Source organism: Salmo trutta, chromosome 21 (genome assembly GCF_901001165.1).
Source record: "Salmo trutta chromosome 21, fSalTru1.1, whole genome shotgun sequence".
NCBI classification, from domain to species: Eukaryota; Metazoa; Chordata; class Actinopteri; order Salmoniformes; family Salmonidae; genus Salmo; species Salmo trutta.
In genome coordinates, this window is record NC_042977.1 from 35,854,941 (window position 1) to 35,877,862 (window position 22,922).

Sequence of the window (22,922 nt, forward strand, 5' to 3'; positions counted from 1 at the left end):
GTTTGAATGCCCAGTCATGTTCATATCATCTCAGACATAAATTACTGCAGTTTAAGACCATCCATAGAAGGTACTATATGCCAGTGAAACTGAATTACATGCAGTCAGAAATGTCATTCCTCTGCTGGACTAGTAAAACACAAAAGCAGACATATTTTCATATGTTATGGTCTTGTGAAGGCTGGCTGAATTCTGGCAAAGAGTATGTTGTTTTATTTCAGCATGTCTACAGATTGTCCCTTCTCCCTGTTTTTGTTTGCTTGGAAATGTTGATACTGGAGACTGTTATCGGAAGAAACTGTGTAACCAAGCATTTATAGCAGCTAAGAAATGCATTGCCATTAATTGGAAGGTTGGTTATCCTCCCACAATGTAATGTTATGTATCACTATATTTGATTTATTACAAGATTAAGGGTATACTGGGCAACTTTCATAAGGTCTGGATGCCTTATATGGAACACAGTACGACTAAAAGAGTCTGTATTGAAAACATGCCCACGTCAGGGGAGATACCTATTTAGGCAATCCCTAGCAGCTGGGCTGCTCAGTGCTGGCCCTGGGGGTCTGGTGTACTGTGGGTTGGCACTCTGGCCTAGGCCTAACACACGCGAAACAAAAAATGTATGTTTCACTAAGATCCTAAAGCTGAGTGGGGTGCGTTGGGTTGGGGTGCTGCAGGGTGTTGGACCCCTAGGGACAGGACGGGGTGACCCAGCTATATTGTGTGCAATTAAAAAGAGCTCTACAGTACAACTAGTCATTTGAGATTAATTATATGGAGGATTTGCTGTTTCTGTGTGTTAATGTATATTTGAGGTGTATGTGTTTATTTTGTTTTGTTTTTTTCCAAACCTTACCGTTGGGAATGAAAACATTTTAAGGTGTGACCTGGGAAGGAAATTGTGTTGGGAGAGAGGTGAGTTACTGATTAGACTGGTGGGGGTCGGGCGTGCAGGCGGCTCGGCCTGGCTGGTCGGTCTGGCTGAAATTTGATACAGAGGATGTCTTAATAAAGACAATTAAAAGTCTGTATTTTTTCAAGAGTTGTTCATTTGTTAGGCTATTGGTTAAAGGTGCAACACAATATTTATTATTGAATTACCTTTGATCTAGTTCAGTCTTATTAATCACTTAAACATATTTAATAATAATCTCTTAACTAGCTTGATGACTGTGCAAATGTTTGCTGACTTTTTGTTCTAAATAAAGACAGCATATTGGATTGTATGAAAATGCAGGAAATTAGCTTTAGATTCCAAAAGGTTATGTCCCCCCACACTTCCAAAACCAAAGTGGCGCCCATGATTTATACAATAAGCAAAGTGATCATGCTGTTTGTATGTGGCTGCCATGAAAGTGAACTGTGTTTGTGTTTGATCAGGGGTGTATTCATTCTGACGATTCTGTTGAAAAACATTTCTTGAACAGAAGAAAATGGAACGAAACGGGGTTAAACATACCTGAATTTGTCCAATAGAAACTCTCGCTTGCAACTGTTGGACTAATGATTACACCCTTGATCAGCTAGATCAAGGCAAGAGATAGCAAGGTGGTATTGAATGTTTCACTGTCTGTCACCTAATTTTCCTCTGGACCTGTGCATCTACGTTGTAAACTTTCATTCATAGGATAGGATGTAGCATCCTCATGATGGGTATAGGGAAAATTTGAGTATCATGTAGTAGCCTAAACCTATAGATGTTACATTGAGCTTTGTGAATGGAATATGAATGACAGTCATCCAATATGCTGTAATAGAAATAACGCCATGTTCATTAAAAAAAATCGTCCTCCCTCATCTTAAACGTTACCGACAGCCACTGGCCTACAGAGGCTGACTGGGCACCATTTGCCCAACATCTCTGCGAAGGTCATCAGCTAAATTATCCATACCCCTTTATGCCAAGGCAGAAGGGAAAGCCCCATGTTGAAGTGGGAGGTCTTAGTAGTTTTCAACAAAGGCCTCGAGAGGGACTCTCAAACTACCACATCTGCAGCTGTGTGAGAGAGGAATCAAGATATCACAAGGAAAAGTTTGGGGAAGATGCAAAGAACTAGATAAAACGTTGAGGACTGCGGACAAAGAGAAACAAGTAGGTCGATTATAGTTAGAGTGGAAATTTAGCGTTAAAACGTCGGATGCCAAATCATTGATGCAACCCGTCGCACTTCTTTCTTTAATCAAGTTAATCCTGCGTTTATAAATATATCTGTTTTTTCTTTAGAAGCAAGCTACGTTGAATATGTATATTTTCGACATAGGATGCAAGTGATAATAATATTTTTGACACCTTATTTTGCATTTGAAGCATTTTTCCTATATGTGTAGTCTAGTAGGCTCTTGAAATTTGTTGACAAATACCTACTTGAAGAATCTGGCAAAAGTCATAGAGGGGAAAACAGGGCCTTTTTGGACGGGTGTCGTGGTCAAGGAATGGCACTCTGGATAGAGTCGTTTTCCCAACTGCTGTTTCTCGTGTTGGCATGGGACCTGAGCGCACAAGGAGCGGCACCACAAGATGTAAAACACGAGGTGAGTGGTCAAAGAACAAATAACAACGGGAGATGTTGCATACATTTTCAATAAGGCATGCATGTATGACTGTCACTTTGGACAAAAGTTCTGCCAAATGGCATATATTATTATTAAATATATGCAACAAATATGCATTATTTAAACAATTTGCATTATGATGATTTCATCTGTTATAAAGCAATAGTCCCTACTGTTAAAAAAGTGGAAATAATTTCCCAAGTCTGGGATGCCAGACTGTCAGTAAAACTACGCTTGTGACTAGATGGAGTGCAGCTACGACCGGAAGTTACTTTTCGTAGTAGGTTAGGAGAGAATTTTAGCTAACCTTAACCCTTTTCCTAAACTTAATCTAATTACCATAACCTGCTGCCTAAATTCTCCTCACCTGTTACGAAAAAGTCACTTCCGATCGAAGTTGTATTGCACATATTCATAACCTAGCGGGACTGCTTACTTCCAATGTCATTTACACAAAATGTACAGTCATATTCCTCTACATTGTACAGATAAATATCATTTAGAATATTAAAATGGTTCTCTTTAGCCTTGGGTGGTGTATACATCAAACATTTCACAAATATAATTCAGTTTTAACTGTTCTGGGAAGAATTCTTTGGAAATAACTTGTCTGACATGTTTATTGTTACACCTCTTGTCCCACAAACACCAGCCACCTATGTATACGCATGGTAGGCAAGGACATACATCTGAATATAATAGCATCCCTTTCATGATTGTACAATTTCAAAAGCTTAATAATAATAATAATATATATATATTTTAAAAGACTGCTTACTTACGCAATCTTTGAGTGCGATTGAGGATATCCAAGATTACAGTAAAACTGGGTGGATGTGGAATTGATCTGACCGCAGCCAAAGGAAGCAGGCCACAATGCTGATGGCTTGCATGACAACACTTAGAAATGCTGAGGCTGCAAAATATGATGAGATGAGAAAAGAAAAAGAGAAGAAGGCAAATGGGAGAAATACCATGGTCTCTGTATTGTGGTCAGGTACAGAGGCACTTTCTGAAAGGAGAGGGCATTTAGAGTTGTGGTATAGTTGCAGTATAGAATCCAAGTTCAAAGAGATGCAGAGATAATTGTTGACATCTGTCCTGAGTTAGGGTTGAACTGGGGGAGGGGAGTTTAACAGAGAGAAGGGCTGCCTCTGAGGATATGATAGTCTGGTGGTCAGCAGTGGAGGAGGACTCGCCTGTTTCGACTACAGGAAGTTACCATGATGTTAAACCCTTACGCACCCCACCCTCTACTGACAGACATCTGCCATTTAGGTCAATGCAGTTAGCTAGATCATGTCCCAGGAAGCTCTGACTTCATCACTGCCCTTTTGATGTTTTGATGTTTTTAATCTGACTGCTGGCGCATTAACTGTAATCTTAGCGTAATGTAGGTGCCTGGATTGTATTTCCAGCTGTGCATATGTAAAGAATAATTGAACTACATTGACCTAGATTAGACTGTCAATTTATCAGAAAGCAGGCTACTAGGTCTCTCAGAGGGAACTGAAGCACTGATAGTGATAGTTTGTCATTTAGACAGACTGCTTTTTGCTGCTTCTCCTTTAAATGCTTTGGGGTAAATCACCAACAAAACACTTAATACTACTGGTAAAATGAGTCTCTCAAACAGACTCTTACAGGAGTAATGCTTGGCCATCATTTTGCACCAGAACACTCACTAGCTTACACATTAGGTATTGAGAGAGTGATAATACCCTAAATGAACGGTAAATCAAGATCAGCAGTTCTGTTTAATAGTCCGTTAGACTGGGCTCAAAAGCAGCTGTGTGAAGACCATAGTACCAGTCATGGAAGGTAGGCAGGTGTGGCATATCCTGTGGCCTCAGGGAGAGATAGGAAGTGGGCATGGGATTTCCTCTTTGCTTGAATTAGTCTCACTGCAGCCTGACCATGACAACACATACAGTGACTGACACAGAGATGGGGGAGGGAGGGGGGAGAAAGGGAGGAGTGTTAGTCAGTACAAAGAAGGAACCAGTTTCAAGGAAATGTGAATGAGTGGGAGATGACGGAATGCCAAAGGAAGGAGAAAGAGAAAAAGAGGGAAGGGGGTACTGCCCACATGAAAAGGAACCGAAAATAAGTCATTGTGATGATGCAATTTGGGAACAAGATGGTTTAGGTTTATGAATGATGTAATTAGGCAATACACAGTGTGACAGGATGTTACTCATAGGCCACATACACTTAGTAGACATCCGCAAGCAGCACTGCTGGGTACTAACATGGCAACGAGTCTACATCCCAGTTTCCTGACCACACAACCTGACCAGGAAATACTCAGGGTCTTAGTTATAACCTTATCATAATGATAATGTAATTAAGTATATTAGACTGACCTTGTTTTTGCTTTTGAGAAGAAGATTCTCTGTTATTAAGATATGCAGACAAATTGGCTAATGCTCAAATGACTTTGGCATCAGTGGGATGTTTCAAAAATGTTACTTATTATACAGTTGAAGTCGGAAGTGTACATACAACTTAGCCAAATACATTTAAACTCAGTTTTTCACAGTTCCTGACATTTACTCCTCGTAAAAATTCCCTATCTTAGGTCAGTTAGGATCACCACTTTATTTTAAGAATGTCTGAAAAATTGTATAGAGAATGATTTATTTCAGCTTTTATTTCTTTCATCACATTCCCAGTGGGTCAGAAGTTTACATACACTCAATTAGTATTTGGTAGCATTGCCTTTAAATTGTTTAACTTGGGTCAAATGTTTTGGGTAGCCTTCCACAAGCTTCCCACAATAAGTTGGGTGAATTTTGGCCCATTCCTCCTGACAGAGCTGGTGTAACTGAGTCAGGTTTGTAGGCCTCCTTGCTCGCACACGCTTTTTCAGTTCTGCCCACAAATTTTCTATAGGATTGAGGTTAGGGCTTTGTGATGACCACTTCAATACCTTGACTTTGTTGTCCTTAAGCCATTTTGCCACAACTTTGGAAGTATGCTTGGGGTCATTGTCCATTTGGAAGACCCATTTGCGACCAAGGTTTAACTTCCTGACTGATGTCTTGAGATGTTGCTTCAATATATCCACATCATTTTCCTTTCCTCATGATGCCATCTATTTTGTGAAGTGCACCAGTCCCTCCTACAGCAAAGCACCACCACAACATGATGCGGCCACCCCCGTGCTTCACGGTTGGGATGGTGTTCTTCGGCTTGCAAGCCTCCCCCTTTTACCTCCAAACATAACGATGGTCATTATGGCCAAACAGTTCTATTTTTGTTTCATCAGACCAGAGGACATTTCTCCAAAAAGTACGATCTTTGTCCCCGTGTGCAGTTGCAAACCGTAGTCTGGCTTTTTTATGGAGGTTTTAGAGCAGTGGCTTCTTCCTTGCTGAGCGGCCTTTCAGGTTATGTCGATATAGTACTCATTTTACTGTGGATATAGATAATGTTGTACTTGTTTCCTCCAGCATCTTCACAAGGTCCTTTGCTGATGTTCTGGGATTGATTTGCACTTTTCACACCAAAGTACGTTCATCTCTAGGAGACACAACACGTCTCCTTCCTGAGTGGTATGATGGCTGCGTAGTTCCATGGTGTTTATACTTGCATACTATTGTTTGTACAGATGAACGTGGTACCTTCAGGCATTTGGAAATTGCTCCCAAGGATGAACCAGACTTGTCTAAAAAAACAAATCTGAGTTCTTGGCTGATTGCTTTTGATTTTCCCATGATGTCAAGCAAGGAGGCACTGAGTTTGAAGGTAGGCCTTGAAATACATCCACAGGTTCACCTCCAATTGACTCAAATGATGTCAATTAGCCTATCAGAAGCTTCTAAGCCATGACATAATTTTCTGAATTTTCCAAGCTGTTTAAAGGCACAGTCAACTTAGTGTATGTAAACTTCTGACCCACTGGATTTGTGATACAGTGAATTATAACTGAAATAATCTGTCTGTAAACAATTGTTGGAAAAATGACTTGTGTCATGCACAAAGTATATGTCCTAACCGACTTGCCAAAACTATAGTTTGTTTACAATAAATTTGTGGAGTGGTTAAAAAACGAGTTTAATGACTCCAACCTAAGCGTGTGTAAACTTCCGACTTCAACTGTATATATAATAACAATATATGCCTTTTAGCAGACACTTTTATCGTAAGCAACATACAGTCATTTTACATATTGGGGGTGGTGGGAATTGAAACTACTACCACTGATGTTACAAGTGCCATGCTCAATCAACTGAGCTGCTTCTTTTGCTCAGTCTTGTTGATGCTGGCTAGAGGACTGTTTGCATAGACAGCTGGAATCCCATACACACTATGTGCATGTAGAGACGAGTCAGAAGTCAGGGAGGTTTATCAGTAACATCCACATAGAAGATCTATGACGATAATGTTGTAACACCATCCAGACACTTTTATGTTTATTGACTCTTATGATGTACACTACATGACCAAAAGTATGTGGACACCTGCTCGTCGAACATCTCATTACAAAATCATGGGCATTAATATGGAGTTGGTCTGGCTTGCAGTCGGCGTTCCAATTCATCCCAAAGGTGTTCGATGGGGTTCGGGTCAGGGCTAGAATGTCATTGTATGCTGTATCGTTAAGATCTCCTTTCACTGGAACTAAGTGGTCTCGAACCATGAAAAACACCCCCAGACCATTATTCCTCCTCCACCAAACTTTAGAGTTGGGGCAGGTAGCGTTCTCCTGGCATCCGCCAAACCCAGATTCGTCTGTCAGATTGCCAAATGGTGAAGTGTGATTCATCACTCCAGAGAACGCGTTTCCACTGCTCCAGAGTCCAATCTGACGAGCTTTATACCACTTCAGCCAAAGCTTAGCATTGCGGATGGTGATCTTAGGCTTGTGTGTGGCTGCTCGATCATGGAAACACATTTCATGAAGCTCCCGACAAACAGTTCTTGTGCTGACGTTGCTTCCAGAGGCAGTTTGGAAATCGGTAGTGAGTGTTGTAACCGACGACAGATGATTTTTTACGCGCTACGCACTTCAGCACTCGGCAGTCCCGTTCTGTGAGCTTGTGTGGCCTACCACTTCGCAGCTGAGCCGTTGTTGCTCCTAGATGTTTGCACTTCACAATAACAGCACTTACAGTTGACTGGGGCTGCTCTAGCAGGGCAGAAATTTGACAAACTGACTTGTTGGAAAGGTGGCATCCTATGACGGTGCCACGTAAAAATTCACTTAGCTCTTTAGTAAGGCCATTCTACTGCCAATGTTTGTCTATGGAGATTGCATGGCTGTGTGCTCGATTTTATACACCTGTCAGCAATGGGTGTGGCTGAAATAGCCGAATCCACTCATTTGAAGGGGTGTCCACATATTTTGGCCATGTAGTGTATGTGTGTGTTGTGATTTGTAATACTGTGTGCTGTGGCTCCTAAGCCAAGTGTCTTGTATGGGCCAGATCATTGTGTATCTAGCTATGAGCTATGAGGCTTCTTTCTCATGCTCTGTTGTTGTGTTTGTTGGTAGTCATTGTGACACACTAAGTGGATCAGTAATCTGGAGAACCGAGCCAAATTTCATGTAAGTCTTTTTAAGGTCAGAGAAGTCATATCCTTACCTCTAAAAAGCTTAGGCCTATTAATTTGTTACTTTGTTAATGTAAAATGTCTATATACTAGTTCTGACTCACTCAACTAACTAAAGCAAATAAAGGGACCACTATAACTGCCCACTGCCCACTCACTCTCTAGGCTTCAGTGATCAAAACGACTAGAGTTAGGAGTAGCATACCCTTATTGAAGAACACTTAAAGACTGTTCTTTGTGGACCCACCAATGGGACCATGGATGGGAGGAGTGGGACTCACTAGGCTTATGGTTGAAACAAGTATTCAGTGTTGATCAATGGCTCTCTCGCTCATACATCCATTTTAAATACAGTCTAACAACAACACACACTATGAAAGACCTAGATAGAAGACTGGAATGAAAGGTATAGTGGCCTCAGAAACAGCAGCTGTGGCCTTATATCAAGCATAGAATTGAATCTTGTCCTGAAACAAACTATTCCTCTAAGAAATGTCCTCACACCTCCATTATATTTCTATTATCATAATCCATGAATTACACGCTTCACCATCCCCTCTTTTTCATGATGAAAGACCTCTTTCACATATTAAGTCTTAACACAGAGAGCAGGGTCTCCCCGAGAGAGATTAGTCCCCTCCATTCAAAGCACGCACACGCGTCTAGAGAATTTTGAGTAATCAATATGACAGATAGTGACACATTCAATACCACCTTGCACACTCTTGCCTGCATCTAGCTGAAGTGGGGTGTAATCATTAGTCCAACAGTTGCAAATAAGAAATTCTGGTATGTTTATCCCTGTTTTCTTCTGTTTGCTTCCGTTTAAGAAAAATGTTTTTCAACAGAATCGGCGCAATGAATACACGTCTTGTATTCAGCTAGATTACTTCCTGTTTATCAATAAAATTAGGTACATTTGTGATTTAGGATAAATATAACTTAAGTAAGAGACGCGGTGTCGCTCATCCCGAACGGACTGAAGGGCCACGGTTAGGAGTCGTGAGCTGTCCTCCACAACACCTGGGCTGGGCTTCACCGGCATGATCACTTTTCTCGTTGTGTATAAATAATTCCTTCTCGCAACTATCTATGCGCGCTCCTCCTCTCCCCTTTTCCCTTTGCTTGTGGACTTCAGTGCAGAACACATCAGCTGTCTGTGACCAGGCGAGAAAACCTTTCCAAGCCAAACCTTCATATCATGACCGCTGACCGCTACACACATCCTACAGCATTGTCACGTCATAGTCTAGAGCGTCATAGTCTAGAACTACTAGAACTAACGCGTTAGTAAACCCGCTACAATCATGCAGTTCAGTCAATGCAGTTTAGCTGTTACACCAGCGGGCCACTGTCGTAATCAATTAATAAAGCCAAAAGTTTACCTTGACTTGGAAAAGTTCTAGTGTTGGATAGTCATAGTCAGCTAACTAACATAGCATCCCTCTCTGTTTGAGCCGGGTGTTTGAGTAGGCTAAACTAGCTAGCTGCATTTGCTAGCTAAGTGAATGTTGAAAAAGATACCAAATATAGCTCTTTCTCTCTGAAAAAAATATATACTTTGAAATATAGTTAGCGCTCTCTCTCTCTTGCTTCTCCTTCATTTTTAAATAAATACATTTGTTCAAAACTGTTCAACTGTTGTCTTTCTCTTTAAGTCAGCTACTGTCCACATTTTATGCACTGCAGTGCTAGCTAGCTGTAGCTTATGCTTTCAGTACTAGATTAATTCTCTGATTATTTCACCGGATGTTCAAATCAAATTTTATTCGTCACATACACATATTTAGCAGATGTTATTGGTCACATACACATATTTAGCAGATGTTATTGGTCACATACTGTCACGCCCTGACAGGCCTTTTATTCTCTATGTTGGTTAGGTCAGGGTGTGACTAGGGTGGGTTATCTAGGTTATCTAGGTTGTTTTATGTCTTTGTTGGCCTGGTATGGTTCCCAATCAGAGGCAGCTGTTTATCGTTGTCTCTGATTGGGGATCATATTTATGCAGCCATTTCCACACTGGTTTTTGTGGAATGTTATATGAGTTAGTGCATGCTGCATCGCTTATGTTACGGTTCGTTGTTTGTTTCCTTTTTGTTTTTGTAAGTTTCACATAAATAAAGATGTGGAACTCAGAGCACGCTGTGCCTTGGTCCGTCTCTCCAGACAACCGTGACACATACACATATTTAGCAGATGTTATTGGTCACATACACATATTTAGCAGATGTTATAGGTTACATACACATATTTAGCAGATGTTATTGGTCACATACACATATTTAGCAGATGTTATTGGTCACATACACATATTTAGCAGATGTTATTGGTCACATACACATATTTAGCAGATGTTATTGCGGGTGTAGCGAAATGCTTGTGGTCCTAGCTCCAACAGTGCAGTAGTATCTAACGATTCACAATAATACACAAATCTAAAAGTAAAATAATGGAATAAAGAAATATATAAATATTAGGACGAGCAATGTCAGAGTGGCATTGACTAGCATACAGTAGAATACAGTATATACATATGAAATTAGTAAAGCAGTATGTAAACATTATTAAAGTGACTAGTGTTCCATTATTAAAGTGGCCAGTGATTCCATGTCTATGTATATAGGGCAGCAGCCTCTAAGGTGCAGGGTTGAGTAACCGGGTGGTAGCCGGCTAGTGATGGCTATTTAACAGTCTGATGGCCTTGAGATAGAAGCTGTTTTTCAGTCTTTTGGTCCCAGCTTTGATGCACCTATACTGACCTCGCCTTCTGGATGGTAGCGGGGTGAACAGGCCGTGGCTCGTGTGGTTGATGTCCTTGATGATGTTTTTGGCCTTCCTTTGACATCGGGTGCGTTAGTTGTCCTTGAGGGCAGGCAGTGTGCCCCGGTGATGCGTTGGGCAGACCGTACCACCCTCTGCAGAGCCCTGCGGTTGCAGGCGGTGCAGCTGCCGTACCAGGCGGTGCAGTTGCCATACCAGGCAGTGATACAGCCCGACAGGATGCTCTCAATTGTGCATCTGTAAAAGTTTCTGAGGGTCTTAGGGGCCAAGCCGAATTTCAGCTTGTCAAGTTGTCATAATTACTGTGTAAGTCTATGGAAGGTGGTGAGAACCATGAGCCTTCTAGGTTTTGTTTTGAAGTCGATGTACCCAGAGGCTACAGCATGGTGCTACCCTACAGAGTGTTGCTGAGGCTACTGTAGACCTTCATTGCAAAACAGTGTGTTTTAATAAATAATTTGGTGATGTGAATATATTTTGTATAGTTCTAAAAATGAGAACTTGTTTAATGTTTCACTATTTTTATATATATGAAATTCACTGAGGAGGATGGTCCTCCCCTTCCTCCACTGAGGAGCCTGCACTAGTATAATGAAACTGCTGACATTTTACTGTTGATAGAGAAAATGCTGAAATGGCATCATTACTAGTTAATTAAAAGTGTTGTGTTCTTTATGTTCCTGGAACATGGACACCAACCTACCAGGCAGTTACATACACTATGGTAACGATATACTGGCTGTGCACAGGGTGTGGTTGTTCACAATTATTTACCCTCAGGCCTTTGGGTTTTCCATGTTAGAAAAGAGAGGGAGAGGGGAAGGAGGAGTGGGGAGAGAAGAGGACAGAGAGACGGGTAGGGTTGAGAGGTTTTGACTTTGAGGTTTGGATGGGATCATAGAGAAATTCCCAGTAAAATGACTGACTGACAGACTGACTGACTGACTGACTGTGCTGTTTCCATAGAGACTGACATTAATGCAACTGAAGAGTTTAGTCTACTTTTGTGAAGAACTAAATAGTTTAAGGTCAAACATACAATCAAACAAATTGTATTTAGAGTTGGGAATAACACTTCCTGGCTGTGTGCTAGCTTATTGACAATGTTCAAGTCAGGATGTGTTCGGTAAAGAATATCAGAGAGGTATCAGCTTTCACTACCTCCAACTCCTGTTTGGGGGGGGGAGAATGGGTAGAGCTGAAACTGCGTGGGAGAGGTTTGGGACCCAGCCACTGGTTCTGCTCCAAATAGGGAGAGGGAGGCACCAGAGTTTAATAAGCTTCCAGGGGAAAGTAAGGTCAGATATATAATCATTCGGCACCTTCTCTAGTGCAGCTAAACACTGTAATCTTACAAGGAGAAGCCTGGAAAGCGAGGCCACCCTAGACCTATAGGGATGTAAGGACACCCCTTACTGAAGAGACCAGACTCGAATAAAAATCTCTGCTCAAACAATTATGACATATATTTGGAGCATGGTCTCGATCAAAAACTACACCGCTGTAGTCCAATAGAGACCATGTTTGCCATGTACACACAAACACAATGAAAAAGCCACCAGAGTACTATAGTTCGTAGCGTACAATGTGGACATATTTTACCAACAGAGTGTTTTCAGTTTCACTGTTCAGTTTTTGTCTACCAGGATTCTGAATTTTCCCTACAAGGGCTTTAGTGAAATCTGAGCTGTCTTTGTAGGTGCCATTTTGTCCTGGTTTGGTTTCAGTACATCAGCTTTGGTCAAATTGACCAGAATCCCATTGGGCTGGCTGGACACAGTCACGGAAGAGTAGTGTTGATGTTTGAATACTTTTATACTTACCCATTGGAATGACCAGCACCTGTTTGTGGACATTGTGCTTCTCCTGCAAGCCAAAACATATGACAACCTAAATTAGAGCTTATTTGTTCTTTATGTCATTGTGAAATGTATATCAACACCAGAGCCCACTCTGTCTTATTTGAAGACATTCAACAGATTTTGAATGAGCATCCATATACTATACATACAGTATTCTGATTTATTCATAGTATATTAATTCTTCACCCATTTGAGACATGTTGTAACAGTACAACCTCCATGTTTCAGGTGTGGTTGCAGCAATATGGCTACCTGCCGCCAGGTGACCTGCGGACACATGCTGCCCGCTCCCCTTACTCCATCACCACGGCCATCACAGCCATGCAGAGATTCTACGGCCTGACCATCACCGGCTCTATCGACAATAACACTTTAGAGTGAGTCCCTTTCATGCTGAACAACTGTTGCAGGTTCAGTACCATATTACCCTACTTGTAGGAGTTTTTTCTGGTCAGGTCATGTGGCAAGGAAAACGCATGGTCTTACCTGTGTGAACTCACTGATTCAAAGTTAAATGAATCAATGACCTGTTTCCAAGATAGAGATTATACTGGGCATTGTGTGACCAGTCCCTGAATTGTGTTTGCCAGGGCGATGAAGCGGCCGCGCTGTGGAGTTCCAGACAAGTTTGGCACTGTGCTGAAGAGCAACCTGAGAAAGAAGCGCTATGCTATCCAGGGCTTGAAATGGGACAAGACCGATCTCACCTATTGGTAGGTTAGCCCTCCAACTCTAAGTGCATGTGTAGGGTAAAAATGAAAAGAACACCCACAACCCATTTGGTGAAGTCATGTCAAGTCATACTGTAAATTCCCCTCACCTCAACCAGATTTTCAGAAATTCCCCAGTGACTTAATATGCCAGTAAAGTGTATCACCGTTTCCTCTCTTATTCCCCCTCTGTCTCCATCTTCCTCCTTTCACAAACGGTTCTCTTTTCTCTCTAACGGTGCCTCCTCTCTCCCTCTCTCAGTATACAGAACTACACCCCTAAGGTGGGGGAGTATAATACCAATGAGGCTATCAGGAAGGCCTTCAAGGTGTGGGAGAATGTGACCCCTCTACGCTTCAGGGAGATCCCCTACAGTCACATACGGGACAAGGTGGTGGACATGGCAGACATCATGCTCTTCTTCGGTGAGGGTTTCCATGGCGATGCCAGTCCCTTCGATGGTGAAGGGGGCTTCTTGGCACACGCCTACTTCCCCGGTAACGGCATAGGGGGAGACACTCACTTTGACTCTGCAGAGCCCTGGACGGTCGGCAACAGTGATCTGTCAGGTGAGTGACCTTGAGTGTTTGGAAGAGGAACATTATGACGGGAAATTCATGTTTGATTCCCGATGTCAGGAAAACCAGTTTAACCTGTTGAGAGTTACCATGCTCCCCGGGCAGTTGTGAGCAGCAGGCCATAAAACACACCATCAACAGGCCCCAACGTGTTTGTGTTTTGAACTTATCTCCAGGCCGTGTTTGTGTTTTGAACTTATCTCCAGGCCGTGTTTGTGTGGGGAAAATGAATGATCTACAGATTTGTTTAGTTTTTAGTTTTGATGGTGAAAGAGAGGCCTGCTATTTAAAACCATAGAAATAGGGTGTCGATACTTTAGATGCTTCTAGTCAGTTACATTTGAATAGTGCTTTTGCTATACATGCACACTTAAGCTATTGTTATACAAGATTGAATTTCATGGGACAATTTAAGGTGATGGTGATGACATGGTGCCTTCTTTCTCAGATACTGTGTTATGGTATTGACATGGTTCTTTTGGTCTTAGGCAATGACGTGTTCCTGGTGTCGGTACATGAGCTGGGTCATGCTCTTGGCCTGGAGCACTCCAACGACCCATCTGCCATCATGGCTCCATTCTACCAGTGGATGGACACCGAGAACTTCCAGCTTCCTGAAGATGACCTCAGGGGAATACAGCAAATCTATGGTGAGCAAAGGCTAAGAGAAAATGCATTATCATTCATTATCATTACTGTTAGTTGTTCTACTGTATCTAGGCTGTAACTAGGGCCCAGAGTTAATTTTTATCAGATCACAAAAAAAGAGCCTATGTAATGATAGTAGTAGAGGATTACATTGACCATTTATTTCTATCTCCCGCTATCCTGCAGGGGGTAGATCAGGTGGTGGACCTCGCCCTCCTCCACCTACCCCACGCTCCCCTCACCACCCACCCAAACCCACTCACACCCCATACAACCCTGGCTTTGGTCCTGACATCTGTGAGGGACACTTTGACACCATCGCCATCCTCCGAGGAGAAATGTTTGTGTTCAAGGTACTTAATTACAGATATGTATAGCTGAAATCAGCTTTGTCGTTGTGTGTACAGTCGTGGCCAATAGTTTTGAGAATGACACAAATATTAATTTTCACATAGTCTGCTGCCTCAGTTTGTATGATGGCAATTTGCATATACTCCAGAATGTTATGAAGAGTGATCAGATGAATTGCAATTAATTGCAAAGTCCCTCTTTGCCATGCAAACTGAACTGAATCCCCAAAAAACATTTCCACTGCATTTCAGCCCTGCCACAAAAGGACCAGCTGACATCATGTCAGTGATTCTCTAGTTAACACAGCTGTGAGTGTTGACGAGGACAAGGCTGGGGATCACTCTGTCATGCTGATTGAGTTCGAATAACAGACTGGAAGTTTCAAAAGGAGGGTGGTGCTTGGAATCATTGTTCTTTCTCTGTCAATCATGGTTACCTACAAGGAAACACGTGCCGTCATCATTGCTTTGCACAAAAAGGGCTTCACAGGCAAGGATATTGCTGCCAGTAAGATTGCACCTAAATCAACCATTTATCGGATCATCAAGAACTTCAAGGAGACCGGTTCAATTGTTGCGAAGAAGGCTTCAGGGCGCCCAAGAAAGTCCAGCAAGAGCCAGGACCGTCTCCTAAAGTTGATTCAGCTGCGGGATCGGGGTACCACCAGTACAGAGCTTGCTCAGGAATGGCAGCTGGCAGGTGTGAGTGCATCTGCACGCACAGTGAGGCGAAGACTTTTGGAGGATGGCCTGGTGTCAAGAAGGGCAGCAAAGAAGCCACTTCTCTCCAGGAAAAACATCAGGGACAGACTGATATTCTGCAAAAGGTACAGGGATTGGACTGCTGAGGACTGGGGTAAAGTCATTTTCTCTGATGAATCCCTTTTCCGATTGTTTGGGGCATCCGGAAAAAAGCTTGTCCGGAGAAGACAAGGTGAGCGCTACCATTAGTCCTGTGTCATGCCAACAGTAAAGCATTCTGAGACCATTCATGTGTGGGGTTGCTTCTCAGCCAAGGGAGTGGGCTCACTCACAATTTTGCCTAAGAACACAGCCATGAATAAAGAATGGTACCAACACATCCTCCGAGAGCAACTTCTCCCAACCATCCAGGAACAGTTTGGTGGCGAATAATGCCGTTTCCAGCATGATGGAGCACCTTGCCATAAGGCAAAAGTGATAACTAAGTGGCTTGGGGAACAAAACATCGATATATTGGGTCCATGGCCAGGAAACTCCCCAGACCTTAATCCCATGGAGAACTTGTGGTCAATCCTCAAGAGGCGGGTGGACAAACAAAAACCCACAAATTCTGACAAACTCCAAGCATTGATTATGCAAGAATGGGCTGCCATCAGTCAGGATGTGGCCCAGAAGTTAATTGACAGCATGCCAGGGCGGATTGCAGAGGTCTTGAAAAAGACGGGTCAACACTGCAAATATTGACTCTTTGCATCAACTTCATGTAATTGTCAATAAAAGCCTTTGACACTTATGAAATGCTTGTAATTATACTTCAGTATTCCATAGTAACATCTGTCAAAAATATCTAAAGACACTGAAGCTGCAAACTTTGTGGAAATTAATATTTGTGTCGTTCTCAAAACTTTTGGCCACGACTGTATATACATGTATATTTAGTTTGTAGAGGTATTGATCCTGTCTCTCTCTCCTTCAGGATAAGTGGTTCTGGAGAGTCCGTAACAACGCGGTTCTGGATGGGTACCCAATGCCAATAGGGCATTTCTGGAGGGGCCTGCCGTCAAACATCAATGCTGCTTATGAAAGGGATGATGGCAACTTTGTATTTTTCAAAGGTAAATTTGACTTTACTCTGTTTACATTACAACCTCTGTTAAGGCTCCGTCACAATATTTACGTAGCCTACTATTCCCATTAAATTAGATATCATTACTGAGGAAAACCACTCATTCAGATTCTCTCTCTCACTCTGTGTAGGAGCCAGGCACTGGGTTTTCAAGGAGTCTCTTCTGGAGGATGGCTACCCCAAGCCTCTGAAGGAGATTGGAAGTGGTCTACCCAAAGACAAAATAGACGCTGCTCTCTTCTACACCCCCACCGGCAAGACATACTTCTTCAGAGGACACAAGTCAGTCTTTTTGCATCTGATTGTCTCTGTGTCTTTGTTTAGGTCAACATTACATGACAGAGTGGAGTGGAGCGTACAAGACTAAAGAACGTTGAAAACATCATATTTCTCTGTCATGAATTGCTCTATTTGGCCATAAGATGATAGCAAATTTCCCAAATAAGTGCCTCTGACTTTTGAGATGGAGAAGTAAAACCAGTGATGTGAAACACAGAAATGCTACAATGATACTATTCACTATTCAGTTTCTCACTGTTGCCGCTTGCTATAGACCTCCCTCTGCCCCCAGCTGTGCCCTCGATACCATATGTGAATTGATTGCCCCCCATCTATCTTCTGAGCTCGTGCTACTAGGTGACCTAAACTGGGACATGCTTAACACCCCGGCCATCCTACAATCTAAGCTTGATGCCCTCAATCTCACACAAATGATCAATGAACCTACCAGGTACAACCCCAAATCCGTAAACACGGGCACCCTCATAGATGTCATCCTAACTAACTCGCCCTCCAAATACACCTCTGCTGTTTTCAATCAAGATCTCAGCGATCACTGCCTCATTGCCTGCATCCGTAATGGGGCTGCGACCAAACGACCACCCCTCATCACTGTCAAACGCTCCCTAAAACACTTCTGCGAGCAGGCCTTTCTAATCGACCTGGCCGGGGTATCCTGGAATGACATTGACCTCGTCCCGTCAGTTCATGATTTGATTGCTTGCTTTATTGGCTCATATAACACACACACACACACACACACACACACACACACACACACACACACACACACACACACACACGCCTGGCTATTCTTTAAAAGTGCCTTCCTCACCATCTTAAATAAGCATGCCCCACTCAAAAAATGTTGAACTAGGAATAGATATAGTCCTTGGTTCACTCCAGACCTGTCTGCCCTTGACCAGCACAAAAACATCCTGTGGCGTTTTGCATTAGCATCGAATAGCCCCCGTGATATGCAACTTTTTAGGGAAGTTAGGAACAAATATACACAGGCAGTTAGAAAAGCTAAGGCTAGCTTTTTCAAACAGAAATTTGCATCCTGTAGTACTAACTCAAAAACGATCTGGGACACTGTAAAGTCCATGGAGAGTAAGAGCACCTCCTCCCAAATCCCCACTGCTGTGTGGCTAGGAAACACTGTTACCACCGATAAATCCACTATAATTGAGAATTTCAATAAGCATTTCTCTACGGCTGGCCATGCTTACCACCTGGCTACCCCTACCCCGGTCAACTTACTGGCACCCTCCACAGCAACCCGCCAAAGCCCCCACCATTTCTCCTTCACCCAAATCCAGATAGCTGATGTTCTGAAAGAGCTGCAAAATCTGGACCCATACAAATCAGCCGGGCTAGACAATCTGGACCCTCTCTTTCTAAAATGATCTGCCGAAATTGTTGCAACCCCTATTACTAGCCTGTTCAACCTCTCTTTCGTATCGTCTTGAGATTCCCAAAGATTGGAAAGCTGTCGCGGTCATCCCCCTCTTCAAAGGGGGTGACACTCTAGACCCGAACTGCTACAGACCTATATCTATCCTACCCTGTCTTTCTAAGATCTTTGAAAGCCAAGTTAACAAACAGATTACCGACCATTTCAAATCCCACCGTACCTTCTCCGCTATGCAATCTGGTTTCAGAGCTGGTCATGGGTGCACCTCAGCCACGCTCAAGGTCCTAAACGACATCATAACCGCCATCGATAAGAGACTTTACTGTGCAGCCGTATTCATCGACCTGGCCAAGGCTTTTGACTCTGTCAATCACCACATTCTTATTGGCAAACTCGACAGCCTTGGTTTCTCAAATGATTGCCTCGCCTGGTTTACCAACTACTTTTCTGATAGAGTTTAGTGTGTCAAATCGGAGGGCCTGTTGTCTGGACCTCTGGCAGTCTCTATTGGTGTGCCACAGGGTTCAATTGTCGGGCCGACTCTCTTCTCTGTATACGTCAATGATGTTGCTCTTGCTGCTGGTGATTCTCTGATCCACCTCTACGCAGACAACACCATTCTGTATACTTCTGGCCCCTCTTTGGACACTGTGTTAACTAACCTCCAGACGAGCTTCAATGCCATACAACTCTCCTTCCGTGGCCTCCAACTGCTCTTAAACGCAGGTAAAACTAAATGCATGCTATTCAATCGATCACTGCCCGCACCTGCTCGCCCGTCCAGCATCACTACTCTGGACGGCTCTGACTTAGAATACGTGGATAACTACAAATACCTGGGTGTCTGGTTAGACTGTAAACTCTCCTTCCAGACTCACATTAAGCATCTCCAATCCAAAATTGAATCTAGAATCGGCTTCTTATATCGCAACAAAGCATCCTTCACTCATGCTGCCAAACACACCCTCGTAAAACTGACCATCCTACCGATCCTCGACTTCGGTGATGTCATCTATAAAATAGCCTCCAACACTCTAGTCAACAAACTGGATGCAGTCTATCACAGTGCCATCCGTTTTGTCACCAAAGCCCCATGCACTACCCACCATTGCGACCTGCACGCTCTCGTTGGTTGGCCCTCGCTTCATACTCGTCGCCAAACCCACTGGCTACAGGTTATCTACAAGTCTTTGCTAGGTAAAGCCCCGCCTTGTCTCAGCTCACTGGTCACCATAGCAGCCCCCAATCGTAGCATGTTTCTCCAGCAGGTATATCTCACTGGTCACCCCCAAAGCCAATTCCTTCTTTGGCCGCCTTTCCTTCCAGTTCTCTGCTGCCAATGACTGGAACGAACTGCAAAAATCTCTGAAGCTGGAGACTCATATCTCCCTCACTAGCTTTAAGCACCAGATGTCAGAGCAGCTCACAGATCACTGCACCTGTACATAGCCCATCTGTAAACAGCCCATCTATCTACCTACCTCATCCCCATACTGTATTTATTTATTTATCGTGCTCCTTTGCACCCCAGTATCTCTACTTGCATATTCATCTTCTCCACATCTACCATTCCAGTGTTTAATTGCTATATTGTAATTACTTCGCCACCATGGCCAATTTATTTCCTTAACTTACCTCATTTGCACTCACTGTATATAGACTTTTTGTTTTCTTTTGTTCTGCTGTATTATTGACTGTATGTTTTGTTTATTCCATGTGTAACTCTGTGTTGTTGTATGTGTCGAATTGCTATGCTTTATCTTGGCCAGGTCGCAGTTGCAAATGAGAACTCGTTCTCAACTAGCCTACCTGGTTAAATAAAGGTGAAATAAAATAAAATAAATAAAACTGAATATCAGTTATCCGGCTGAACTCAAAGAGGCCAAGCTAAGAGAACCAGAACGTCTGTCTCCGGCAGGTTTTGTCTTTCAGTGGCTCACCAGGCTTACATCTCATAACCCAGAGCACACCAGCTGAGCAACCACATCTTTGGAAGAATAATAGGCCTGTAGGTGTGAGATCAGCACAGACCAGAGATAGAGAGATATGCGGATGCACTGAGGTTGAACTGAAACATGTCTATCTCTCCCCATGTTAGGTACTATCGATACAATGAGGACTCACGCTCTGTGGACCCAGAATTCCCCAAACCCATCAGTGTGTGGCAGGGCGTCCCTGACAATATTAAAGCTGGCATCATGAGCAGAGACCAAGGTAACCATCCTGTGTGTTTTTGTGTACGTGTGTGTGGGTGCATGCATGCGTGCAGTGGGTCTTTTTTCTGTTTAAATCTAGAGAAAAAAAAGTTATCCCAACTTTGGATTTATTTTGTTAATCTTTATCTCCACACTGTATTTCTCTCTCAGGATACACCTACTTCTACAAAGCCAATGAGTATTGGAAATTCAACAACCAGAAGCTTCGTGTTGAGCCTGGATACCCCAAGTCTGCTCTTAAAGACTGGATGGGCTGTCCAGAGGAGGACCCCAAGACTGACGGAGGGAGAGGGGGTGGAGGACAAGACCGGGAAGACAGAAAGGAGGATAGAGATGAGACGAAGGTGATCATCATCAAGGAGGAGGGAGGATCTGGCGGAGGTGCGGGCGTGGCGGCGGCGGTGGTGGTTCCCCTCATGCTGCTGGTGTGTGTGATCCTCACTCTGGGGGCACTGCTGTTCTTCCGCAGGTACGGCACCCCACGCCGTCTCCTCTACTGTCAACGCTCACTACTGGACAAGGTGTAGAGGGAAGGAGAGCGAGAAAGAAGGAACGAGAGGAGGTTGAAGAGTTGAGAGGGACTGAATATGAGAGAAAAGAGCAAACAGAGGGAAATTCGAGTGGAGATGAGGGAGAAAAATGAGAGAACTAAAGTCAAAGGGATCTGTGGACTGTGAGCGAAGGTTAGCCAGAGCAAGATATATTTGTTAGCTGTAGCTTAGATATTCCTTACCGGGGCAACTTAAATATGGAATAGATTCCTTTTTCTCTTTCACTCCCTCTCTGTTCCTCTATTTCTGCCCCCTCTTCTGTTCTCTCATTGTGGTTGTTGACGCCAGCTCATCGCTGTTTGTTTAGCCTTTTTTAATTTTGTTTTTCAGTTGTTGTCGTCAGTGTTTGTGTCCTGGTAAATTTCAGCTTTATTTGAACATAATTATGTTCAGTGCCTCCATCCATCCATTCCAGCCCCTATTGTGTTAAAGAATACAACCAGCGTCATGTGATGTTCTGCTCCATGTTAGTAGAGGATGCTAGATTCTGTCAAAGCCAATCACCTATTAAGTGTTGCCTCATATACAGTATCTCAGTTATATCACATGAACTATGAACGGTCTGAAGAGAGAGGGGATAAACACTGAGTTTACCAAACATTAGGAACACCTTCCTAATATTGAGTTGCACCCTCCCCTTTTGCCCTCAGAACAGCCTCAATTCGTTGGGGAATAGACTCTACAAGGTGTCGAAAGCGTTCCACAGGGATGCTGGCCCATGTTGACTCCAATGCTTCCCACAGTTGTACCAATTTGTCTGGATGTCATTTGGGTGGAGGACCATTCTTGATACACACAGGAAACTGTTGAGCGTAAAAAACCCAGCATTGTTGCAGTTCTTGACACAAACCGGTGCGCCTGGCACCTACTATGGAATTGGGGGGCCAGACCCTGCTTTCTACACAATGAGAAGAGTCTTTACAGCAGATACTGTTTTGCTGTTAATTATTAGTATCTTTCATATGAATCTTAACCTTGTGACCCATTCTATACATCTGGGATTTGTCATGAACATCCAGAAGGATGGACTTTTCTATCAAATGCTGTGGCTTAGTCCTGCTGGTTGGGCTCTCATTGAATCACCTACGGGGGGCTCGTTGACAAGCTCCATTACTGCAATAATGAAATAATAAAGTTGACTTGTTTTGAAGAAATGTAAAAGTCTCTCCTTCTGATTAGAATGATTCCACGACAGTGCTTAATATTCTTTAATGTCATGCAGTGTTTTAATGATTATTATAATGATTATAATTATGATTATTATTATTATCAATGATGTTGTCATTATTATTATGTCTAGTACTATTGTTTTTTGTTCTCCATGTATAGAATGTGTTTGTGTACATTGTCATTAAATGTCCTGCTGGACAGGGAAGTACATTTTGAAAGTGGCCTTAAATGTATATTTGATTTGGGGGAAAGGGAATGGGATGGGGATATTATTTTGTGAAACTTGATTGTTTTTCCATCTCAATGCAATAAATAGAAGATATGAAAATGACTCCTTTTTGTCATTGCACTTGTTTACAGTTCTCAAATCGTGGTGCTGTTTTTATTTTTCAGGGACGCAAAGGTTTACTAGT

The 22,922-nt window shown here is 42.9% G+C and overlaps 1 protein-coding gene across 1 annotated transcript; it reads left to right on the top strand.

Moving 5' to 3' along the window:
- The first annotated feature begins 1,898 nt into the window (after window positions 1-1,898).
- LOC115157316 (matrix metalloproteinase-14) lies at window positions 1,899-21,428 on the top strand. Its single transcript, XM_029705471.1, has 10 exons — window positions 1,899-2,535; window positions 12,990-13,138; window positions 13,352-13,474; window positions 13,734-14,041; window positions 14,539-14,700; window positions 14,885-15,051; window positions 16,727-16,865; window positions 17,008-17,158; window positions 20,671-20,786; window positions 20,939-21,428. The coding sequence occupies exons 1-10, from the start codon at window positions 2,437-2,439 to the stop codon at window positions 21,313-21,315; spliced, it is 1,791 nt and encodes a 596-aa protein (XP_029561331.1). The 5' UTR covers window positions 1,899-2,436; the 3' UTR covers window positions 21,316-21,428.
- The last annotated feature ends 1,494 nt before the right edge of the window (window positions 21,429-22,922 follow it).

Bases quoted from the DNA above. Each gene is read 5' to 3' on its own strand.
- LOC115157316 (XM_029705471.1), top strand. From the start codon at position 2,437: ATGGCACTCTGGATAGAGTCGTTTTCCCAACTGCTGTTTCTCGTGTTG. The intron at 13,475-13,733 runs GTAGGTTAGCCC...TCCCTCTCTCAG, and splicing joins AAGACCGATCTCACCTATTG to TATACAGAACTACACCCCTA. The intron at 14,042-14,538 runs GTGAGTGACCTT...TTTTGGTCTTAG, and splicing joins CGGCAACAGTGATCTGTCAG to GCAATGACGTGTTCCTGGTG.